This window comes from Anolis carolinensis, chromosome 6, assembly GCF_035594765.1.
Source record: "Anolis carolinensis isolate JA03-04 chromosome 6, rAnoCar3.1.pri, whole genome shotgun sequence".
Lineage (NCBI taxonomy): Eukaryota > Metazoa > Chordata > Lepidosauria > Squamata > Dactyloidae > Anolis > Anolis carolinensis.
Genome location: NC_085846.1, coordinates 37234848 through 37258236, shown reverse-complemented (window position 1 = coordinate 37258236; position 23389 = coordinate 37234848). Strand labels below are relative to the sequence as shown.

Here is a 23389-nt window from a genome sequence, read left to right as displayed (position 1 = left end):
TTTTTTGTCTTGGTCTATCAGACTCGTGACTTTATCCAAAGAGAACACCTAGTTTCTACTGAGGTAGATCTATTAATCCACCACAATAATTAAATAGTCCAGTTTTTTGCCCACTTTGTTAACTATAACTAAAGAATAGCTTCTTGTCTTCAGTACATATTATTATCTAAGTTGATCTCTTTGTGATGAAAGACGAAGTGTAGGATACAATATATTTGATAGAAGTTTTCCTTGCAATACAAGGCAACATTGTATTTTGTTGAAGCCAGTTTGCCCCACATAGCTTTCACCCATGTGAAGAGAGGTGACGGGTAGGATACCAGTGCATTGGCAATGGACTGAATAATAAGGAAAAAAACCCACAATAGTCAACTATGGGTGTTTCCTGTCTCCAGGTCACCTGAAGGCATTTTGCTATTCAAATAGACAAGTCCAAATTGGTCTTGTAGTGTTCGAGGTTCTCAAAAACTATATCAGCACAGCAGCATGAGATCTGAACTGCTAAAGAGAAGGAGGGGTGGAAGCTGTACTGGAATCAGCCTCCAATGTCTGATGCTATTCATATGTAGAGCATCACTGATGGCAGCACTGATACAACATCATGAGCAGGAACACTGGTGGTCACTCCAGTTGTTGGTGCTATGTTGCAAGTAGCAGGGTTCACAGATGGGTCAGTGGTAGCTATAGGGATATTAGCCATTCTTGATCAGTGATTTGTGTAAGCATAGTGGACTTTGAAGCGGAAGGAAGACACAGTATCAATATCATGGAGAGTGCCCTACGGAGGCTTACGGTAGAGTGTCTTAGGAGCACCATGGATATAGAGCAGTCACTGAGACAAAGACATGATTAAGAGAAGGAAAGAAAATGAGAGCATGGGGTTTTTTTGTGTTAGGAGTGACTTGAGAAACTGCAAGTAACTTCTGGTTTGAGAGAATTGGCTGTCTGCAAGGACATTGCTCAGGGGACGCCCGGATGTTTTTGATGTTTTTACCATCATTGTGGGAGGCTTTTCTCATATCCCCGCATGGAGTTGGAACTGATAGAGGGAGCTCATTCACGCTCTCTGTGGGTTGGATTCAAACAGCATGGTGAGTGGTGACGTAGGAAGCTGTCATTGTAAGTAGCACCACAAATCCTCAAGAATAAAGATTCTGGACTCAAGAGACTAAGGTCAACAGTCACAGTGGTCATGCTGTGGGTGTCACTAATCTTGCACACTGAATGAAGCAAAAGAGACTGATCAGATGGCATGGCTTAGAGTCATATTGGCAATATGAAGCAGAATATCACATGAATTGAGCTTCTAGTGAGTGAGAGGCAGTGGTTGCATGGCTCAATTGTACCAGATCACCACAGAATTCACTTTTGATATCAAACCCACAAAATGCACCTCGGGGGAACCTTTGTACCATGAAAGAATCTTGTGGTCAAAGTTTACCAAAGGTAGTTTTATCTAGGCTTCTAGCAAAGAATGCCAATGCAGCTCTTTCATTACAAATTCTGTGGCCTTTTTCCCAGTTCTGCTTGGTAGTGTTTTCACAAGTCTGCTTTGCTTTATGGGATCTAACCTAAGAATGACTCATGGGATATAATTCATGTCACTGAGAGCAGCCAACAGCAATGTTACAATTGAAATAAATGGCATGGTCCGTGTGGTTCTGTTTGCCTAATAGGGCCTCAAGGAGTCCAGAAGATTTGCAGAAAAAGGCACTTGTTGCGGTTGTCAGATAAAGAGACTTTCCAATAGCAAATGATGCAATTGTCAAAGAGCTCCTAAAGCAGTGGTTCTCAACCTATGGGTCCCCAGATGTTTTGGCCTTCAACTCCCAGAAATCCTAGCAGCTGGTAAACTGGCTGGGATTTCTGGGAGTTATAGGCCAAAACACCTGGGAACCAACAGGTTGAGAACCACTGTCCTAAAGTCTGGGAAGGGAAGGAGACGGGAAATGCGTCTGTAAGTTTTCTAGAATATGGTGCTGCTGAGGTGTACAACAGAAAACTGAGCAAATGATGCTGATTGCAAGACTTGCTTAATATCATTTTATTTATTTGTTTGTTTATTTAAAGTTATATCCTACCTTTCTTCCAGCATGGGAAGGGTTAAACCAGAACTAAGCTGCTCTGTGCAGATTCCAAATGTGTTATGCACAGGAATCACAGTGAAGTAAATGAGTTATCCACAAATCCTAACCTGGATGGTCTACTATTGAGCTCTAGTTGAATGAGCTAGGAGATGTGGGTTTTTCTCTCAGCCATATCCTTCTGTATTTATTCACTTAATATTTATATTCCGCCTTTCAACCAATGCCACCAAGGTTTTTTTTTTCGTGTCAGGAGCAACTTGAGTTGCTTCTGGAGTGAGAGAATTGGCTGTCTGCAAGGACGTTGCCCAGGGGATGCCTGGATGTTTTGATGTTTTTACCATCTTTGTGGGAGGCTTCTCTCATGTCCCCGCATGGAGCTGGAGCTGATAGAGGGAGCTCATCCGCACTCTCCCCAAGTGGGATTCGAACCTGGCAGCTTTCAGGTCAGCAACCCAACCTTCAAGTCACTTAGTCCACTGCGCCATCTGGGGGCTCCGCCACCAAGGTGATGTTCAACATTTAAAGACAAACAACCAAATACCATAATAGATATAAAAACCTAAGCAGGGTGTTTTTTAAAAAAGTACTTTTAAAGATAATTTGGAATGGTAAAAGATGTTAACACCAATCAACTTTTGCCATGGCCACATTCATAATTTAAATTGGCAGCCATAAAGGTAACAAGAAGCAGAGTATTTGATGTACATTTTTATGTGTATTTGTTGTTGGGTTAGGAGATGAAAATCATTCTAAATGACTTACAGACTAATGCTATGCCATCCTGTGAACAATATGAAATACTTAGCTTGCTAAAAGTTTCCAAAATGGGAGTGAAGCTATTTCTGTCAGTTAAAAAAAAAACCCATCAGTAAAAAATGTCACCTGTTGCAACTCCTGACAACAGCCCTGAATTTAAGATTAATTGTGGATGCTGCCTGAATCCCATAAACTACCATTGATTCTCCAGCTGAGCCATGTTCCATTATCAGGTTTTCATCCTCACTTGCTGCTGGCAGACACCCAGCTGGGCAAAGGCATTAAAGCACTACATTTCAAAGCCCAGCCTAGAAAATGGTTTACCTCCCGTATGTTTCTCTTCTAAACTAGCCCCTCTTTCATATTTTCCACATGACTGCACATATTAGGAAGAGGAAGAGGACGAACAACAAAAGATGACCCCTACGGATTCCAGCAAGGTGAAATCCGGGGATGGCTTGGAATACAAAATGAGCGCTATCTTGGAGGAGGATGGGTGTGGAAGAGCCATGATCTTTCAGATTAAAAAAAAAGAAATTGTATAGGATGGGGAGGAATTGCTAACTGCATTGACTTAAAAAAGGGCAAGCAGCAAAATATGGTTGGGAAAACAGAGCTCATGTGCCACACACATCTCCTAGACCTTTTTGAGACACTCAATTTCCCTTCATTTTGTATTTCTCTCAAAGAAAACTCTTTTCTTGCTTAGCTTTAAAACAGTCACAAATATACACAAACATACACACACACACACACTCACACACACACCCCAAACATGGCAAAATTGTTCCTTGCAGGTGTGTGCATGAGGGGAAATCTGAGGAAAAAGAAATTAAATAACATTGTATTTTTAAAAAATCAAAGAAGGGGTCTCCCTCTAAGGGAGGGGTGTAAGAGACCTCTGGACCTTGGTCACACCTTATTTAAAGTAACATTATTTATAAAATAACTTTTTTTGAAGACAATCATCTTTCAATATAGATCTATGATGTACTGTTAAATCAAGATATAACACGTATATTGCTTACAGTATAAAAGAGAGGACAAAAAAGGAACAGGCAAAGGGAAATTAGAAGAAACAAAAAAAGCTAGATATCTATAACTATTCGTTATTTAAAGAACGGGCACCATAGAGGCAGGGAGAAGATGATCAAAATTGATTCTGACTATGCTCAATGTGTGGCTTCAACTATGTCATTTCTCCATCAGCAGGAGGCAAGTAAAATAGCTAATTGTAGCATATAGTCCCAGGGATAGGAAAAGTCAATGAAAATAAACTCCAACAATAGAAAAAATGGCACCTTTTTACATGGACACCCTTATCTAGATATTGATATCACTTCCAACACCACAGATTTTGCTAAAGGTATTTAAGGCAATAAAATTAATATAATCCACCACCTTGAATCAGTCCATGGAGCTCATGATGAATAATAATAATAATAATAATAATAATAATAATAATAATAATAATAATAATTTATTCTTATATCCCACCCCATCTCCCCTAGGGGACTCGGGGCGGCTTACAAAGGGACCATGCCCGAACAGTATAAAAATACAATGGTAAAAACAAATCCAAACACAACAATAAATACATCAAAATAGAAAATACAACAACAACAATTTAAAAACAGTTAAAACATGATTCAATGCCCCAGAGCAGTATAATTGGTACTTCAATCTTCAGACTAAGGGCGAAGAATAAGGTTAACAAGGTACAATGCATTAGAACTTCTGATGGGATGGTATAGCGATAAGGTGCAAAGTGTTGGGGAAATAGAAGTAGGGGCTCACTCTGATGTTCTTCTTAATTAAAAGTGTTTTGGAAAAACCAGGTTTTCAGATCTTTCCTGAAAGAAGTCAGTGTTGGCGCTAGTCTGATTTCTTTTGGAAGGGAGTTCCAGAGCCGGGGAGCCACAACCGAAAAGGGCCTTTCCCTCGTCCCCACCAAACGCGTTTGAGACGATGGCGGGAGCAAGAGAAGGGCCTCCCCGGTGGATCGTAAGGCTCGTGCTGGTACATAATAGGAGATGCGGTCACAAAGATAGGCAGGACCTGAACCGTTTAGAACTTTATAGGTAATAACCAGCACTTTGAATTGGGATCGGACATTTATCGGCAGCCAGTGGAGCTGTTTCAATAGAAGAGTAGTCCTCTCTCTATAATTTGCTCCGGATAACAACCTGGCCGCTGCTTGTTGTACTAGTTGGAGTTTCTGAGCCATCTTCAAAGGCAGTCCCATGTAGAGTGCATTACAGTAATCCAATCTAGAGGTAACTAAGGCGTGGACCACCTTGGCCAAGTCAGGTTTCTCGAGGTATGGTCGCAGCTGGCGCACATGTTTTAACTATGCAAAGGCCCTCCCAGCTTCTGCCAACACCTGAGCTTCAAGTGTCAGTGCAGAGTCTAGGAAGACCCCCAAGCTGCAGACCTGTGTCTTCAGGGGGAGTGTGACCCCATCCAACACAGGTTGCTACCCAATACCCCGATCGGCCGTATGACTGACTAGTAGGAGTCATAAATCCTTATCAAGGCCCTTTTCATTTTGGCTTTTATCTTCCAGTATAAGAAGTCCAAATTCTATACGGATCACTTCCTTCATTGGTAACAAATAGGTAAGGTAAAAACCATTTAGTCAAAACCAGGGGAATCAGCATCTTGTTCTAATCTTGTACGAATGGCCAGCACAGGGCACATGGTATATATTCATGCATTTAAGGTTCTACATGCAATATTTTATCATTTATAAAGAATCCTCAACAAATTTATAGCAAGCAGAGCCATTGGTATACGCAGAATAGCAAAGGTAAGCTTTGCTTCTCTTCAATTAACACTTCTTCCTTCTCTTGTATAATCAATACCTAATTTTCTTCACTCCTGCAGCTTCAGCATATTCATGGAAATAGATTCAGTTTTCTTTTCTCGGCTACTGCAGTCAAGAGGAAGACATACTAAGAGGCAACTGAAATGCTAGACACTTGTCAACTGCCATTAAGATGTATGTGCTGTATGTAGCTATGTCAGGGATTGATACAAAGGCTGTGCCTTCAAAATGAAGACTGATAACACCATCTCCCAAAAGGGGGTGGTGAATATCAGTGAAATGTGTCCCAAACAGAAAAGGCATATCTGACAGAGAGATAAAATTCTACATGGCAAGGACAGCAGCTTCAGCAGAGCAGGACTGCAATGTTGAACTTGGCTTCTTTATTTAGTGAAAAGGGACCAAACATATCACTGTGTGGAATAGGTTAGCACCAGTATACTTCAAGGACCAACTGTTTCCATACAATCGGCTTTTTTGGGGTCCTTTTGACATTTGAGTTAGGATTAGCTTGAAACATGAACTTTTAAATCAGAAGTTGAATGACAATCTGTCAGGGGTTCTTTACATTTCTGCATAACAGGGGGTTGGACTGGATGGTCCTTATGGTCTCTTCCGACTATGATTCTATGGTTGTAACGCCCAGTCTTCGGCCACTGCCATGTTGACAAGCACATCCAGGACTAAACCTGCTATTTTTTCAACAGTAGATCTTTTAACTTCCCCAGTCCTTTTAGATCAGTGCTCTCAACCTGCGGGTCCCCAGAAGTTTTGGCCTTCAACTCCCAGAAATCCTAACAGCTGGTAAACTGGCTGGGATTTCTGGGAGTTGTAAGCCAAAACACATGGGGATCCACAGGTTGAGAACCACTGTTTTAGATGTTCTGCTACCACTTCATTGTATTTTCCAATGTAAATGCTTGAACATTGTAGTTGTAATTTTCTTGTTTTATATTGTAAGATAAAGGTTTTCCCCTGACATTAAGTCTAATCATGTCCAACTCTGGTGCTCATCTCCATTTCTAAGCCGAAGAGCCAGCGTTGTCCATAGACACCTCCAAGGTCATGTGGCCAAAATGACTGCATGGAGCACTGTTACCTTCCCACCAGAGCGGTACCTATTGATCTACTCACATTTGCATGTTTTTGAACTGCTAGGTTAGCAGAAGCTGTGGCTAACTTCGCTCCCTGGCTTCGAACTGGATTCGAACCTTTTGCTCAGCAAGTTCAGCAGCTCAGCGGTTTAACCCTCTGCTCCACCGAGCGCTTCTTTACATTGTTAGCTTTCAACTATTAGCCAGGGGCCATACTGTTTACGGGATTCTATGAGCTATGGTTCAAAAAAGGAATATTTCCAGGTTCCGGGCACATATACAAGCCAACTACAATCTAAAAATAATCACCAAGAACATATCCACAAATGCGCTGGAATGTTAGCACCACATGAAGTGCTTAAACATCAAAAACAAAAACACAGACATTTTTCAGTGCTACAAAAATACAGATTGATGTTCCATCCACCATGCTAAAGACTGTCACAAGAGATATATGATAGTAGCTTTCAATAATCAAAAACAGATCTCTCTCTCTCCACTCCTCAATGTGCCTAAATACCCCACATAATCTGAATTTGAAAGATAAACAGAGGGAGGCCTAGTTAGTACTTTGATGAGAGACCACCCATAAATATCAGGTATTTGTACACTACAATTTACAGGAAGTTACTGACAAAAAAACTCTTGAGTATTTCTTCCTTAAGAAAACCCTATGATTGATCCTTGTAGGATCGCATTACTTGCCTACTAAGCAATAGACCCTCAGGTATGCTTTCTCAGGATTACACTTAGCACTTTAAGTACTACACTTGCTGTGTAATTACCCCTCCCTGATGACTTGACATTTTTTCTGCACCTTGCCCAGATCTTTTGATCCAACTCATGTTTTTAACATTATTTTGTTTATTGACCTTTTATGACTGTTTTTATCCATGTTGATGTTGGGTGATTTGTTTTTTGCTTTTGTTTTGATTTTGTGCTGTTGTGTCCGGGCATTGCCCCATGTAAGCCGCCTCAAGTCCCTTCGGGGAGATGGGGCGGGGTATAAGAATAAAGTTATTATTATTATAAAGTTATTATTATTCATTAAGTTACCATAAGTCGACAAGTGACTTGATGGCACACTCACATACACACATCCTTCTCCCAGTTTCAAACACCCACCTTCACTACAACATTAGTAGTCTAACATGCCATGAATTTGAACCACCCCCACCCCCCCATTCCATGATTATTTTATTTTTCAGTTTTCAAATGTGACTGATTGGGCTTGTCCCCGTGTAAGCTGCTCCGAGTCCCTTCGGGGAGATGGTGGTGGCATATAAAAATAAAGTTATTATTATTATTATCATCACTTCAGCTTGTGCTGAAACTGTAATAAAGTACAATGTAATAATACAAGAGAGTGTGGACAGAGTTATTAGGTTCAGTTATTCAACAGATATTACAGTTCTAGTCTAATGACCAGCTGAATATAGAACTTCATGAAAGCATTATCCTCACTAATGTTAGCATCCTGCCTTGCACACAAGGAGCTGTCCTTTGTACTGAAAACAAGGAAGTTCATGCTCATGCTCAGTTTTATTGAAATACTATCCCCCCCCCACCACCACCACCACCACCACCGAGATTGTGAGCACCACTAGAGTGAGCACCACACATTTTACACAAAATGAGTAGCTCTAGCTAAGACACGATGAACCTGGAGAATGTGTGGCCTAAAGGTATCCCAATTTACTAAGTCCTAATTTGTCATTTTAATGTTATATTTTGCCCGATCATAAAAATAACCAAAGCCAATTAGGTCCAACCATCCTATAAGCAAAGCCCTGACAAACTGTACAATGTGCTTACAAAGGAAATGGCTCCTGATTGACTCCAACCAATGAGCCAAGTTACTAGGAAGGTTGGCTTTGCTCATCTTTTACTCCTGGCCTCGCAACAAACCCACCTCTGTTATCATTCTTTTCCTTCAGTCAGCAAGAAATAAAATGATAGTTTTTTAAAAAAAAATCCTTATAGTAGCCTTTTAGGAATCTGAAAGCTAATTTACCCACATTCTCTTTTCTCTTTGAAAAATCCTCATCCATTTACTGTCTCAACTTTAATTAGACTGCCAATTTGATATAGGGCAGGTTAATACTATTTTGGCTCTCTGGCATTACTCCTTCCACAGCTACCTCTGCCCTGGGGCACTAAGACAATGAGCCTTCTATTTAAAGAGAGAGAAGCATCTCATTCAAACAGGGGCCTTGCCCAGCCAGCAGACTTGGATGGAGGCTATTAATTGGGCAGAGAGATTGGTTTAAGAAATACAGTATGTTAAAAGCAGCTGCATGAACTGGAAGAGACAGTCAAGTTGGCAAGGCTCTCTTTTCAAAGAAGGCCTGCCTTGTTATCAGCTCATAGTCATAAGGGCAAGACTAGAACATGCCTTTGTTCAGCAATATAAGCTCTTAGTGAGCATACTAAATAAGGTTTAAAAACCACAGGCTACTAAATTTTGGCAATTGGTTTGCTGAAGCCTGGTGGAAAGGGCTGGAAATCATCAAGGAAGAGGATGAGAAGTGGGTATTATCCCAAGAACCTGTGATTAAAGGTCAAATACTCATGGAGCAAAGTAGCCATTTATACAAATATGACAAATTTAGTCACACAAAGCTGATAGTTCAGGAGGTAATTCATGTATACAAATAGGGTCTCAATTCTCAGCACACCAGGGGTCAAATTGTAAGTGGGGCTAGAGACCTTATACCAGGGGTCCCCTAAACTTTAAACTTAGGGTCACACAACAACAACAATCCTAATTAACTTGACTATCTCATCAAACAAAAGCAGGTGCATACTTCCCACTGAAAAATGGTGAGTTTATTAGTCTTCAGCATTTGTATGAAATCGCTATCAGTTTCTGCTTATTTCATCTGTAAGGAACTGGCAGGTGTGGGTGCTTTGGGCCTGCACGCCACACACGCACTCTCTTTCCAAGGAGAGTGTGTGGCCTACAGACCCAAAGTGCCTACGCCTGCCAGGACCTACAGCTGATTGCCTCTTACTCGGTGCTTGGCTGCAGTCCCTGGCAGTGCCTTTCTGGGCCAGCACAGTTGTGGAGCAAGGCTGCCGGCAAACACGATCGAGGGCAAGTCCTGGCAAGCTGCCAGTGAATGCAGTGGATCCCAGCCCCACGCCAAGGATGCCACCATGGGTCCATCCCTAGCTCCAATGAAGAGACCTCAGCAGTGGCGCAAGGTAAGTTTCCCTGAACACAATCCTTCTTCTCTATAACTGTGATGTCAAAAAGCAGACTTGGAGCCAGTACCTGCTCCTGCCTACTTTTGTATCAAGTTTATTTTTGTACCAGGAGGGGCCTTCCCATTCCGTGCCTCCAAAGGAATGAAAGAAACGCAATAAATGAATGAAATGGGAAAAATTAATTTTGTGCACATAGCTAGAGTTTATGTTGGTTAAAACTGTTATTCATATTAAATATTATAGTGTTCTTTTATTTATTTTTTGCACTGCAAATAAGATATGTGCAGTGTGCATAGGAATTTGTTCATTTCCCCTGTCAAACTATAGTCAGTGAATGGCTTTAAAAAGTTGAGGACCCCTGCCTTATACATAAACTCTTGTTCTTCCCTAGCACTATCAAATCTGATTTAATGTTTTCCTAGAGGATTTTGCTCAAAGATTTTTACTGGTCTTATTATCCAAGATTTATTTTGTTTTTGCCTGAAGCTACTGGTGTTTCACACATGCCAAGCTCAGGCTCTATCAGCACAAGAACATCCAGCACTATCAACACCAAGTAAAAGTCCCAACCAGTTCTGCCTAAGGGCTGTAGGAACAAAGACTCTAATATCACATTTCAGGGAATTATTTCTCCACACTCCTTTGCCACTTGGAATGACTGGTGTAGCTTAACTTTTATTTCACCATCCCCCTGAGCTGGAAGATGCTTTTATTTTTTTTAAACTAAGTTTCTACTTAAGGCCATATATATATATATATGTGCTGTTCAAAACGAAAAGGGCATAATATTCCCATTGTCTCAATACTACTTTAGACTTTAGGAAACCATTCTACTTGTCATAACAACACCAGAGAAACATTTCCCTAAAGGTATCAAGTGCCAAGAACAGAAATTGATCTCTAAGGAATGCAACAGAACATGCACTGGAATCAATTGTATGTCCACCATGTGTTTCAGGAAAGTGTGCTTGCTATTTGCTCTTTGTATATTTTCAAAGCATGAAACAGCACTTGCTTACAAGAAGAAAGCAAATGTAAAGGAGAAGGGTAAAACCTGATGAAGATGAAGCAACGATGGAATGGAATTACTTAATGGACAATGCAACCTACACTCTCCCCATGAAAAAAGCAGCTATGGAAATTAGGGAATGACTTTGGGATCGATGGAAAGAAAGAAGGAGTGTGCTCAGCAAAGGACAAAGAATATATTAGAGTGAAAATGAGTAAAGTGAATAATGGGGACTGAAAAAAACAAGCCTATGCAGAACAAATGGGAGATAAAGGGAAATGAAAAAAATTACTAGTGGTATAAACTAGGGCAGCATCCCAAATGAAACTATGCTAGTATTCATCTACAAGGACAGATCTAATAGCACTTTCAAAAGGAGAAAATGATCCTTTTGGACAGGGATGGAGAAACTCTGAAATTCAGTTTTTGATATGGTAACCCATCACATGCTGCAACATTCATCACCACCACACATCCACCTCTCCAAAAAAACAAAAAACAAAAACAAAAACAAAGTGGCCAAAGGTCCACTTCAACTTCTGTAAAAAAATCCTTTGAGACTCTGGGTTAGGCAAAACAAGGAGTGGGGAACTTTGTGCTCTTTAGAAAATGACATCACAGATCTGGGGGCTTCTGCAAGTAGAAGTAGTCATTATTTTTTTTCTAATACAGAGGACTTGGGGGGGAGATCTAGGTGGGGGCCACAGACTATAGGACTCTCAGCCCTTCATTATTAAAGTGGTAACACCCCCAATTAGGATATATTGCTCTCCATATTGATTAAATATATCCTTAGTCAACTTTATTTTAATCACATGGTGCTGATCTTGAATTTCTATGTCTCCATCAATTCCAACACAGATTCTGGGCATCCTCATCAAATGGAAAGGAAGGCGGAACTACATGGCATCAGAGTGCTGATGAAATTTCATCTGAACTTTCCAGACCACTGCTCCCAGTAGCTTAATACAAATGATTACAAACATTAATAAGCACAACAAAGAAAAACCTAGAGGAATTCTGTAGCACAAATATTCTGCTTTCTCATGGCAATACCAGTATTTGGCTGATTACATCCCCTTGTACGAACCTGCCCAGGCTCTGAGATCTTCAGGAGAGGCCCTTCTCTTGGTCCCACCTCCATCACAAGCTCGGTTGGTGGGAATGAGAGAGCAGGCCTTTTCTCTCGGTGGCTGCCCTTGACTCTGGAACTCCCTATCCAGGGAAGCCAGAATGGACCCCTCCTGGCTGTCCTTCTGGTGGCAGGCTAAAACCTTTTTATTCAGGCAGGCTTTTAAAGAAGAAGGTGTTTAAGACCATCAACGGCTGCTGTGATTTTGTGATTTGATTGTATATGCTTTTATGGTTTTAACCTGGATTGTTTTAATATTTATGTTCTTTAATACTGTTTGAATATTTGTATATTTATATAATTTAAGTTGTATTGAAATGCTTTTAGTTGTGAGCCACTTTGAGTCTCCATATGGAAAGAAAAAGAAGGACATATATAAACATAAACATAATAGTAATAATAACAATAACCAAAGACATAAAACTGAAGAAGGACCTCTGAGAAAAAAGGTTACAGAATAGATCTGCTCTTTATTTTTCAAGGTAAAGTGCACTGCATTATCAATCCCACTTACTTAAAGCAGCAGTCTCTGAAATGCTACAAAGACTGAACTAAAATATGCAAATTGCCAATACCCAATGTAGGCTGTGTTTTATTCATGTACAAATATAGGAGTTTTCACAACTAACTGTAGGTTTGAGTGCAGGTCCTTATCTACTTTGCCAACTTATCTTCAGTTTTTTTTTACTCTTTGGAGCGTACTGCATATTTTACTGTTCATTAAAAAAATGTCTTGAGTTCTAACTGTATATTCCCTCCTTCCCCTCCAAAGCCTGGTCCTCCTCTCCCTTCCTATCACTATTGCTTCACTTGCTGGAAACGTTTCTCATCTTTCAACAGTTGTTTTCTTTGCTTACCTTGCGAACGTGAGATGAGAAAAGAACATTCATAAACTTGTCCTTTCGTTGCAACTCAAAGGTAATGGGGACAAATGAGCTTGCAGCCTGAGGGTTATCTGGAGTCTAAAAGAACAAACAGGGAGTTGAGCAATTTGTCTTCATTATTGAATTAAGAGCCACAGCAACTTTACTATTCAAGGTCTGACAGCTGAAAGAGTCCCAAATAAACATGTGACTTTAGTTGCTGCCCTTCATATTACAGGCCAACCTGATCTTGATTTTTAAAATAGTGGTTTTTTAAACAGAAATGGGAAGGGCAGAATATACTAGACCCAGAGAATTAAAGTAAGATGAAGTCATCAGCTTTCAAAAGCTAGACAAAGAGGTCCATAACCTTCCAACCAAGGTGGCAAACTGAAAGGCCGGTGGATAATAGTTTCTAAAGCCCCAAAAATGGGAACATGAGTATTCAAGTAATATATAAAAGTTTATTCTGTCATATATTATAGGAAAAATGAAGACTACACTATAGGTAGATAAACTCAATCAAAGAAACCAGACATTGCAAGATCTTGAGCATGGTTGTTGAGAACAGGGCTATTAAGAGGTCTCTCATTTGTAAGTTGAAGTTGACTCGATAACAGTTAATAACAGCAATAAAAAGCATATATGGCATTCATTACTCATGCAAAATGATGCAAAAACTTAATGCCCACACAAGGCCACCTTTGTAAATAACTACTTATATACAATTGCATGACTTGTTCCACTTACTGATGCAAGGTAGTTGCCCTGCCAAGCTCTTTGGAGTCCAATATCAACCCGATGCCCCTTAAGCAGTTCCACTGCGGCCACCTTTGCCCTGATCTGAGGTAGATCCTTGGGTGGGATACTCTTGATGAGTTCATTCGCTTTCCACCTCAAAAAAAAACAAAAAAACAAAAAACAAGAAGCAATCAGACAACAGCCTAGAGGGAAACTGGAATGGGGAACTGAGAACACACCATTACCCTATCGGACAGTAACTAGATTTTTCATATGTGGAATCCCATTAAAATCAGAATATGTACACCAATCATCTTACCATGAAATGACATAACTAGAAATCAAGAAAGCTTTGTTCTCTGACTTCCACATAATGAAATTGAGCCTGTACACTTTTCTAATGCAATATACATTAGCATTTTCAGAATCTGGAGTGTGTTAGGGATACAGTATAGAATCTATCTACCCAGTTCTATCATTGGATACAGAATGTTGTATATTCCTACCTGAAATAAATTGCCTGGAGGGCCTCTTCAAACCGCCGCAGCACTTTAGGTGGGGTAGGCCATCTCACATGCTTCCCATAATCCTTCATGGACCTGACATTATGAAATCGCCGGGCAACTTCGCAGATATAAGACTTAACTTTGTATCGACGGTAGCACTTTAGGATTCTGAGGGCAGCTCGGGTCTTCTTGTAACGAAGACGTGCTAGTGTGCCCCTCCAAACCTAGAAAATCCCAAATAGGTTAGAACAATAGAAACTGAACTAAGATACACCGAGGTTCCTCCTTCCTGCTCAAAACCTCATTTATTGCCTCTGACTCTTTAGCAGGATCTTACTCTGAATCACCAGTTCCATCCCTACTGAGTTCCCAGTGGACAGCCAAGACCACACTTTTCATATGGTTTTTAGTCCTTAAAAACAGGCGTGCATTCTGATTATTGTTTTAAATGTGCACATTTTTTGAAAAATAGATTTTATCTGTACCATTTTGGGAGTCTTACTAGACTGAGAAATGATAAATGAATACTTTGACCAACAACAATGATGGCAATGTCATAAAAAGCAGGACCCCGATCAAGTAAGTGACTATCTAAATCCATACAGTGAAGGAATATCCAAGGAAACATGGACTCTATTGGGGTGGATAAGCTTAACAGGTCTAGGGCCAATTCCCCATCCCTTTAACCTGCAAGTAACTCCCACTCCAAAAAAAAAATGACCAGAAGTTCAAGCTAGGTCTCAGAAAACCTATTTAGGAGGGAGCAATGAAGTGAAAACAAGGCATGGTAGGGCAGTGCTAAGAAAGGATTGCTGATCTCAAGGGTTTCTGAAATTCTTTTTTTCCAGTCATCATAAAAAAAGGGTGATCTGGAAGAAGCTAGCAAAAACAGGAAGGGTCCCATATTTACCACCTCTGTGGAATGGGCATGCGTGGTTACATGGCCTCATGCTTTATTTCAGAATGGGATGCAAACTAAGGGGATGTGCCAATGGAAAACTGTGATGTTCTTGTAGGTATATTTAGTTGTGAACATCAAAAAGAAACATTATTTCAGAGGCACAGAGAAAAACACATTTTCCAAACAGTGAAGATATAGAAGATCATGCAGTGATAATGCTAACTCCTCAGGAAAATGTTGACTTCTTTAGTCATCTGAATCCATAGTATATACACAGATTAGGACAGTCATCAGGCATTCATTTTGGAAGGCTTCAGATTTGGCTGTATGTCCTTAGGATAGGGGTAAAAAATCCCAAAAATAGAGAGTAAAGATTTTTACGACTTCTGACATTTTGGGAACAGTATAGATGAGATTCTGGATGGAAGAGAATAAAATACTAGGTCTAGTCTTGTTTATGTGGAATACTTAGAAGGCACAAGAAAAATGTAAGACTGTTGATGAAAGTCCTAGCTTAAGTGGTGTACAAAAATATTCATGGGGGAGGGGATTGAAATTCTTGGTTTAAACAAATTCTTCCTCAAATTACTTTCTTCTCCTTATAATAGATTCTCCAGGAAATAAAAACAAATGAACAAAATCTGAGAATGGGCTCAAAAAAGACCCCAGTTAGAGAGAAAAAGGCCAAACACTTTAAAGTTTATTATTTAAAAAGCTAGAAAAGGGGGCATTGGGGAAAATGTTCTTGTTAAGTGAAAAATTGTCCTTAGAATTACTTTAAACAAAAGTTAAAAGATTGAGAATAAGGTTCCTGGATTGGCTTATTTAAAAATGCAGGGTAGGCAGAAGGAAAGCACAATATGAAGAAATATCTTGGTCCTGGATATGCAAGAGTGAAACATTCTCTTAGAGTAGAGAAGAGGACAAAACTGTGTCACAATGATCCTTCCTCAAATAGGAAGAGCAAGGACTTCATCTGTGGCAGCATCTAAGCTAATGCTCTTACTATGAGAGGGCAAGGAATTATGGCCAGGGCAGGAACTCACTGTACCTGCCCGGGCTACAATCTTGCTGTGGCTATAACCTCACTGTGGCCCACATAAAAGGCAGAAATATTGCTCAGGTGTCAAGACATCCATGAGTGAAAGTTCAGTACTCCAAGGAACAGTAGAGGATGAAATGAATGCCTTGCTGCTTTCCAAAAAGCTCCCCCATTATCACCGTAAACCAGAAACACTATTCTCTATCTATTACTTTAGAGAAGAGAGAACAGTATAGAGAAGATCTAAAAGAAATGACCTATGCTACAGCGTTTGAAGGTTGTTCTGGCTGACTTTACACAAAGTGAGTATGACAAGCAAGAGAAAAAAGACCAAAATCCTACTATTTATCTTTTTGCTATCCTTTATTTATATTTATTCTTCACTCTCTGTTTTTTATCAGAGTGATTAAGAACTTATTTTTAAAATGGCCTCTTTTTCTAGGTAGGAATATAAACTGTATAACTATGGGTAGCCAAATTTTTTCAGGAACAATTCCATACTTGGACAATGTTTATATTAAGATTGATCACAATATCTTTTAAAAGGTGAGTTGTTCAGTTTTACCTAATTGCACATTTTAAAAATATTATTTATCTGAAGGTAGATTATACCTTGGACTGTTAATTGTGTAGTTACTACAGCCAATAAAAATAAATACTGGTTCATGGGGGGATTCTCCCTCCTTATCTTAGCACTAAAAATATAATCAAAATAAATTAAACACTTAATAGTATGCTACACTTTCATGAATCCCATAATCTGCTGATTGGGGCAGTTGTTTTACCATGTCTCATATAGTGGTGAGTCCTCTGTCCAAACTTATTTCACCTTACCTAGACTAATTTAGAACAGGAATTCCACATATGGTATTCTCCTTTATTCATTGTAGAATTCATAGTTCTACCATCTAAACATAGACTGCACTAAGTGTTCTGTATACTTCAACCTTTAAAAATAATTACAGTTTAATCTCACTAACCCCATAAACCACCTAAATTTAATCTCCAGTTTTGCTGATCTAAAGACCATTTTGTGCTCCTGCTCTACACTAACTCAAGAACCCGTATGTTTTGCTGAAGGCGACAGAAAGCTATTGCCAGCCTTGTCTCTTCAGAAACAGAATGTAGATACTAATTCCTCATCTCACAAAACAGGGCTAGGTATAACTTAATACGATCTACCTAGACATTCATTCAGTTTGCACTCTCCACTGACTGTGGTTTCAGATTTCACTATCACAGCATCTGGCCTAATTTTTTTTAACTTCACAATTTTTTTCACCCACTCTTACTTTTTCTTACCAGCACAGATGTACACTCATTCTTCCATTTACACTAGGATTAATTACCCAAGGTAATTAGCACCATATTTATTTGTTTCATGAAGCTTGTGTCAAGAGGCGGTCCTTCCTGCATGACTTACTAAATCACAGGTTATGTCAAGCCAGGGCCGTGAAAAAAACAGACAGATGGGAAGAGAATGAGAGACAATATTTACTGCCAAGTTACAGAAGAGAACAAAAAAGCAAGCCTGAACAATTCTAAGCAGAGAGGAAATGTTTGTAAGTCTTTTGGGGAAAATCCCAGTTTAACTCTCTCCAGGAAAAGCAGGATAGACAATCCCATTAAGGAATGATTGGAACATTACACTCACTGTTCAGAAAATTGTGTATTTGGGTTAGACATTATTCAAACTCCTGAGATTGGGTCTCAGTAATACGTTAATGAAAAACAAAATAAAGATGAAAACAGATATATAAACAGTTGACACCAAATGTTTAACCAAGAAAAAAACTGAACTGGGCTCCTGAAACATGTGCAAGCAAGAGAACTGGTAGACCAGGTACAAGAGTACTATGAACCTAGACTGTTACTGGGACTATCTTGATTCAAGAAGCTATAGGCTATTGATAGGGCATAAATCCTTAAATAAAACAAGAGGACCCCAATGGTGAGTTTCCCATCTCTCCATTTGTTTTCAAAAGTTGTAGAAAATGCAAGTTAGACACAGGAACAAATCCACCATAAAGGGGTGGGAGGTGGGGTTGAAATTATTGTCTCAAGAATCAGATTTTCAGTTTCATCGAAGGAAATAAGATAAGGGGAGCAAGAACTTGTGAACCTTCTCTTTCAGGTGTCAATATAATTTCACTGTCCTGGGATACTTTATCCTTCAGGATGGAATACCACAATTTGGTGCTTTGTCTTTGAAACTAACTGGGAGACAGAGGTTGGCAGCATAAAGACTTGAGACTACTTCCTGAAGTGCTATAACTGATATTTCATACCAACAGGGATGTATTTGAATATTTAATGTGAGCAATCCATAAATATTGGCAAGCAAACATGTGATGGAACAAACAAATCCAGTGATCTTGTGTGGACAAAAAGAAAAAGCAAACTGTTGAAGACTTTGGTTTTCTTTTCCTTCATTGTATGCATCCTGCCACACACACATCTTCTTGTTGCTTGGCCTCAAAGAATATTTTTTGATAAAGTATATGTGTGTGAGAGAGATAATGTGCACACACTCACACACATATTGTGTGTATGTATATATTTTCTATAGGAGACACATAAAAATACGTATATATAAAAAGATAGGAAAGTGTAAAGGCAACAGATCCCATCTGGCCTTGGAAGCTAAACTAAGCAGGGTCAGCCCTTACTAGTATCTGGATCAGAAACTACCAGTAAATGGTGCTGTAGTCTATGATTCATAGGAAGGAACTTGCAAAGCCACCTCTGAGTACTTCTTGCCTAAGAAAACCCTAGGAAATTTGTTGGATAGCTAGCCGTAAGACAATAGTTGACTTGAAGGCACATATAGGCACATAAAACAAAGTACCGTATTTACTTGAATCTAATGCTCATCTTTTTGGGGCTAAATTACTCTCAAAATTAGGGTAAACATTAGATTTGCGTAATAGGATAATCTTAGGCTGAACCAGGATTACCTGGAGCTCCTATTTGAGAGACATCATGTTTAATTTAATTTCCATGGCTCAAGGCTGTGCAATGCTGGGATGTGTAGTTTGGTGAAGCATCCTTTGGCAGCCCACACGATCCCAAACTGCAGCCCCCATAACTCCACAGCATTGAGCCAGGGCTGTTGAAGTGGATTCATTCTACAGCACAGATGCACCCCGAGGTTTAATTTCAATAGTTGAAAGCTTTGGTGTTCTAACACTTTTGTTTTTAAAGAAGGAATTCTAAGCATGCAGCCACTGTAGTGCACATCTTTTTTTTGGTAAATTACAAAGACTGCACTTGTTACCACTGAGCATTACATTTGCCAGCAAATACATTTTTGGTTTCAAGATTATTTAATTAGACTATGAGGAAAGAGGTGTGAAAACTGGAGGAGGAAACATCAACAATTTAAAACATGCAGATTATATCATGCTATTTAGCAGAAAATAACAGAAACTTGGAAAGATTACTAAAGGAAGCCAAAAAAGAAAGTACAAAGGCAGTTTTAGAGTTTGACATTAAGCAAATAATAAAGACTACAGATTATTTTATAACTTTAAAGCAGACAATGAGGACATTAAGTCAAAGATTTCCTTTACCCTGGCTCTGTCATTATTGAAAATGGAGACTGTGGTCAAAAAATCAGGAGACTACAACTTAGAAGAGAAGCTATGAAGGAACTAAACAAGATCCCAAAATGTAAAACATACAATGAGTATCAAAATCAGAATTGTCCATGCCATTATATTACCAAATTCTATGACTGGCTTTAAAGGGAAAAATCAGGAAAAGAGTTCTGACAATACCCTGGACTGTCAAAAAGACAAATAAATGGGTCCTAGAGCAAATCAGTCCTGAGATATCCCTGGAGGTCAAGAAGACTAAACTGAGAATGTTGTGCATTGATTGTGTCATGAAAAGCCATGACTCACTAGAAAAAACAATAAAGCTTGGTAAGATGGGAGGCATTATCAAAAGAGGAAGACCACATTGCAGATAAATAAACTCAAACAAGGAACCCATTGCCTTGAGTTTGCAAAACCTGAGCAAGGTTGTGGATGACAGAGTGACCTGATAGTCACTCATTCATAGTGCTGTCACACATCAAAGTTGACTTGAAGGCAATTAATAACTCAACAACAGCATATCATATACCTTTAAGGTACTACCACTAGATCTCAAGGCCATACAGTGGATCAACATCTTTCTTAAGCTGGTTGCATGCAGGTTCTACCATATGCTGATATGAGGATTTTAAAAAGAATGTAGCTCAAAATATGGGAGAAATATTTTGGATGATGGGAGAAAGATGGATCTGTTACTATTTTAAGAAAAACCATAGGGTTTGAGGCAAATTTCTCATTATGTATAAGATGATTTTACATAATTGTTACTGCTTATCATAGCATTCTGTTAAGTGAATTCCAAACTGAAAATCAGAAGTCACAATGCCAATTAAATTATTATTGTAATATACTGTATGTTTTAATATAACGTATTTCATATACTAACCTTTGGACATAAATAATTGTACATTACATATGTATATCTTTAATTATGTTTCTTGTTGACCTATTATTTGCCCCTCCCTCTATCTTGACTGTCATTATTATAGTTTTGGAGAGCGAAAAGAAGAGCCAGGCACATGCCTAGGTTCATCCCTCATCCTAACTGCCACTGCTATGGTCTTGGAGGGAATAAAAAAGAGGCAATATCTTCTGGGCCTAATCCCCTACTGCGCTGCCATCTCCTTTTAATTCTTTGCTATTTCTTAATAAATGGAAAGCATAAGGACAGGGAACTATGTTATTGCTTTAGTTTTAAAATGCCATGTACAGTGATGGCATTGCACAAATAATCATCTTTCAAAAGTATTTTATCCTGTCTTCTACTACTTTTTTGAGAGAACTCACACTTCACATTGCAAACTATTTTGCACAACTAACCCCCTGTAAATCTTTAAAAACACGCCGAGAGCTGAAATGGATGTACTTTTGAAATACGAAATGCCATTCATAATGTTTGGGGTAAATCCTCAGTGCACAAAGTCACTGAAGCATACATATTAAATCCAAAGATGTACTGTTCTATCGGCCAGGTGTTTCTGGACAAGTTGTTTCTCTATTTGGGGTTAGATTTCCCCTAATCCTTCATTCATTCCATGTTGCTGAGGTTGAGGACGGCTTTCTTTTTGTGAGAAGACCGAGGCAAAGAAGGCATTAAGTAGTTCTGCCTTTTCCTTGTCCACTGTAACCATCACCCCATCTTCTCGCAGAGGCCCTATCGCCTCCTTGTGCTTCCTTTTTCTACCAATGTAAGCAAAGAAGCCTTTTTATTGTTTTTAATGTCCCTGGCAAGCCTGAGCTCATTTTGCGCTTTAACCTTGAGAACCTTTTCCCTACAGGAGTTGGCTATTCATTTGAATTCTTCTTTGGTGATTTCTCTACTTTTCCACTTCTTGTGCATGTCTCTTTTGAGTCTTAGCCTAGTTAGAAGTTCTTTGGACATCCATTCTGGCTTCTTTGCACTCGTCTTATTTTTTTTTCTTTGTTGGTACTGTTTTGCATTTGCGCCTTGAGTATTTCACTTTTGAAAAACTCCCATCCGTCCTTAACTTCCTTGTCTTTTAGTATGGGTGTCATGGAAGCTGAAGTTCAAACCATTCAGAAGACAAGATGTTGAGAACCAGTGTGACTCTCTAAAAACACCAGAATTCAACTGGGTGCAGTCATGTCACTTACTGCTATATTTTTATAATGTAAAAGGGCCCTTAGCATGGTTTTTTGAGATCATGTTACCTGATATGATGTTAAGTCATTCCTCTTTTCTCTTCATTGCTGTACTGTTAAGACATAAGAAAAGAAGCAGGGCTAATCTATCAACTGTATTATGAGACCAGTCATCTTATGTTTTTCCTTACTTTCAACTGTCAGGTAACAGGTGCCATTCCACCAGGTACTTGAGCTGTTTTCCTTTTAGCTGTTACAAAAATAGGTGCCTGAGTTTACTGCTTTCCTCCTCCATCCACATCTGTTTCTCTTTCTCTGTTTTATTAAGCTTGTAAACTGAGGGCAAGAACGACTTTGTTCTTGGAGCCTTTTCAGTTGGAGTGCAAGGCAGATATGCTTTAAATAAATAAAAGCCGTTTAACATGAGTACTGCATTTTAATCAAAGTCCCACCACAGTACAATCTGAACAGACTGTCACTGTTCATTTAATAGAGCTTGTACCATTGATAAGTAATTTAGTTTGCTCACAGAATTCAGCTCTCTGCTGAATACGAATTTTGGGTCTTGATCTGCTGCAAGCTGAGGTCTCTGGATGAAGTCTTTGAAGCCCATCAAGACAACTCTGAACTAATCCCTCCCCTATTAGGAAGCACATTCATTTTTAATTCCTCTTTAGTGACAACTGAAGGGCAATTTATGTTGTACCCACAGGAAATGAAATGAATTGTATTTCTGACAAACATATTCATTTTTAAATGTGCAAATACAGCATAAATCCATCTGTTTAAATGTGCAAGATGCATCATATTATGTATGAAAATATGGTTCTTTGGGTGGTAAAGCTTGGGGACAGGTGGAGGAGAACCTCTATCTACGTTGCCCGAATATGCTTAGGGAGAAAAAGGAAAAATGAGAGAGAAAATCAGAAATCACTTGAATAAATGACAGCAGAAAGAACCTTTCCGGGATTTTCAATGGCTTCCACCCTACCATAAGAAACAATTTAAAATCCAATGTACCATAATTGAAAGTTTTATTTAAAATGCCCAATATCCTTCAATGAAGTCAGAACTATAATCTTGAGAAAGAAATGGACCTGAGGAGTTCAACACAGACTCTAGATTGGTGAACCTATCACAGTGGCTTCTTGGCTATGCCTTCCTCCGAGGATGAATGAGTGTGATTTGCCCAAGATTATCCAGTGGATTTCTATGGCTGAGCAGAGATTCAAACCCTGGTCTCCAGAATCACAGTCCAATACTCAACATACACCACTCTATACAAGGCCATAATAAATGCATAGCTTAAATCTGGATGTTAATATTTTTCTTACTAGAAAAAATTAAGAAAAAACATTCCTTTCGTCTTCATTAACGTTTAAAGGCTACTTCTTTTTGCACTTTATCTCTCACTAGCTGATGGTGCAGCGAGTTAAACCGCTGAGCTGCTGAACTTGCTGACTAAAAGGTCAGAGGTTCAAATCCAGGGAGCGGAATGAGTGCCCATTTTTAGCCTTAG

The 23389-nt window shown here is 39.2% G+C and overlaps 1 protein-coding gene across 2 annotated transcripts in view; it reads right to left on the bottom strand.

Annotated features, from left to right (window-relative positions):
* Positions 1-23389, bottom strand: part of myo1d (myosin ID) — a 199040-nt gene that overhangs the window by 88904 nt on the left and 86747 nt on the right. For both annotated transcript variants that reach the window (XM_008113233.3, XM_003222416.4), the window contains exons 17-19: positions 14226-14449; positions 13729-13873; positions 12973-13077 (exon numbers count right to left, since the gene is read on the bottom strand). In XM_008113233.3, coding sequence (XP_008111440.2) covers positions 12973-13077; positions 13729-13873; positions 14226-14449 — 474 coding nt within the window. The remainder of the gene's footprint in view (positions 1-12972; positions 13078-13728; positions 13874-14225; positions 14450-23389) is intronic.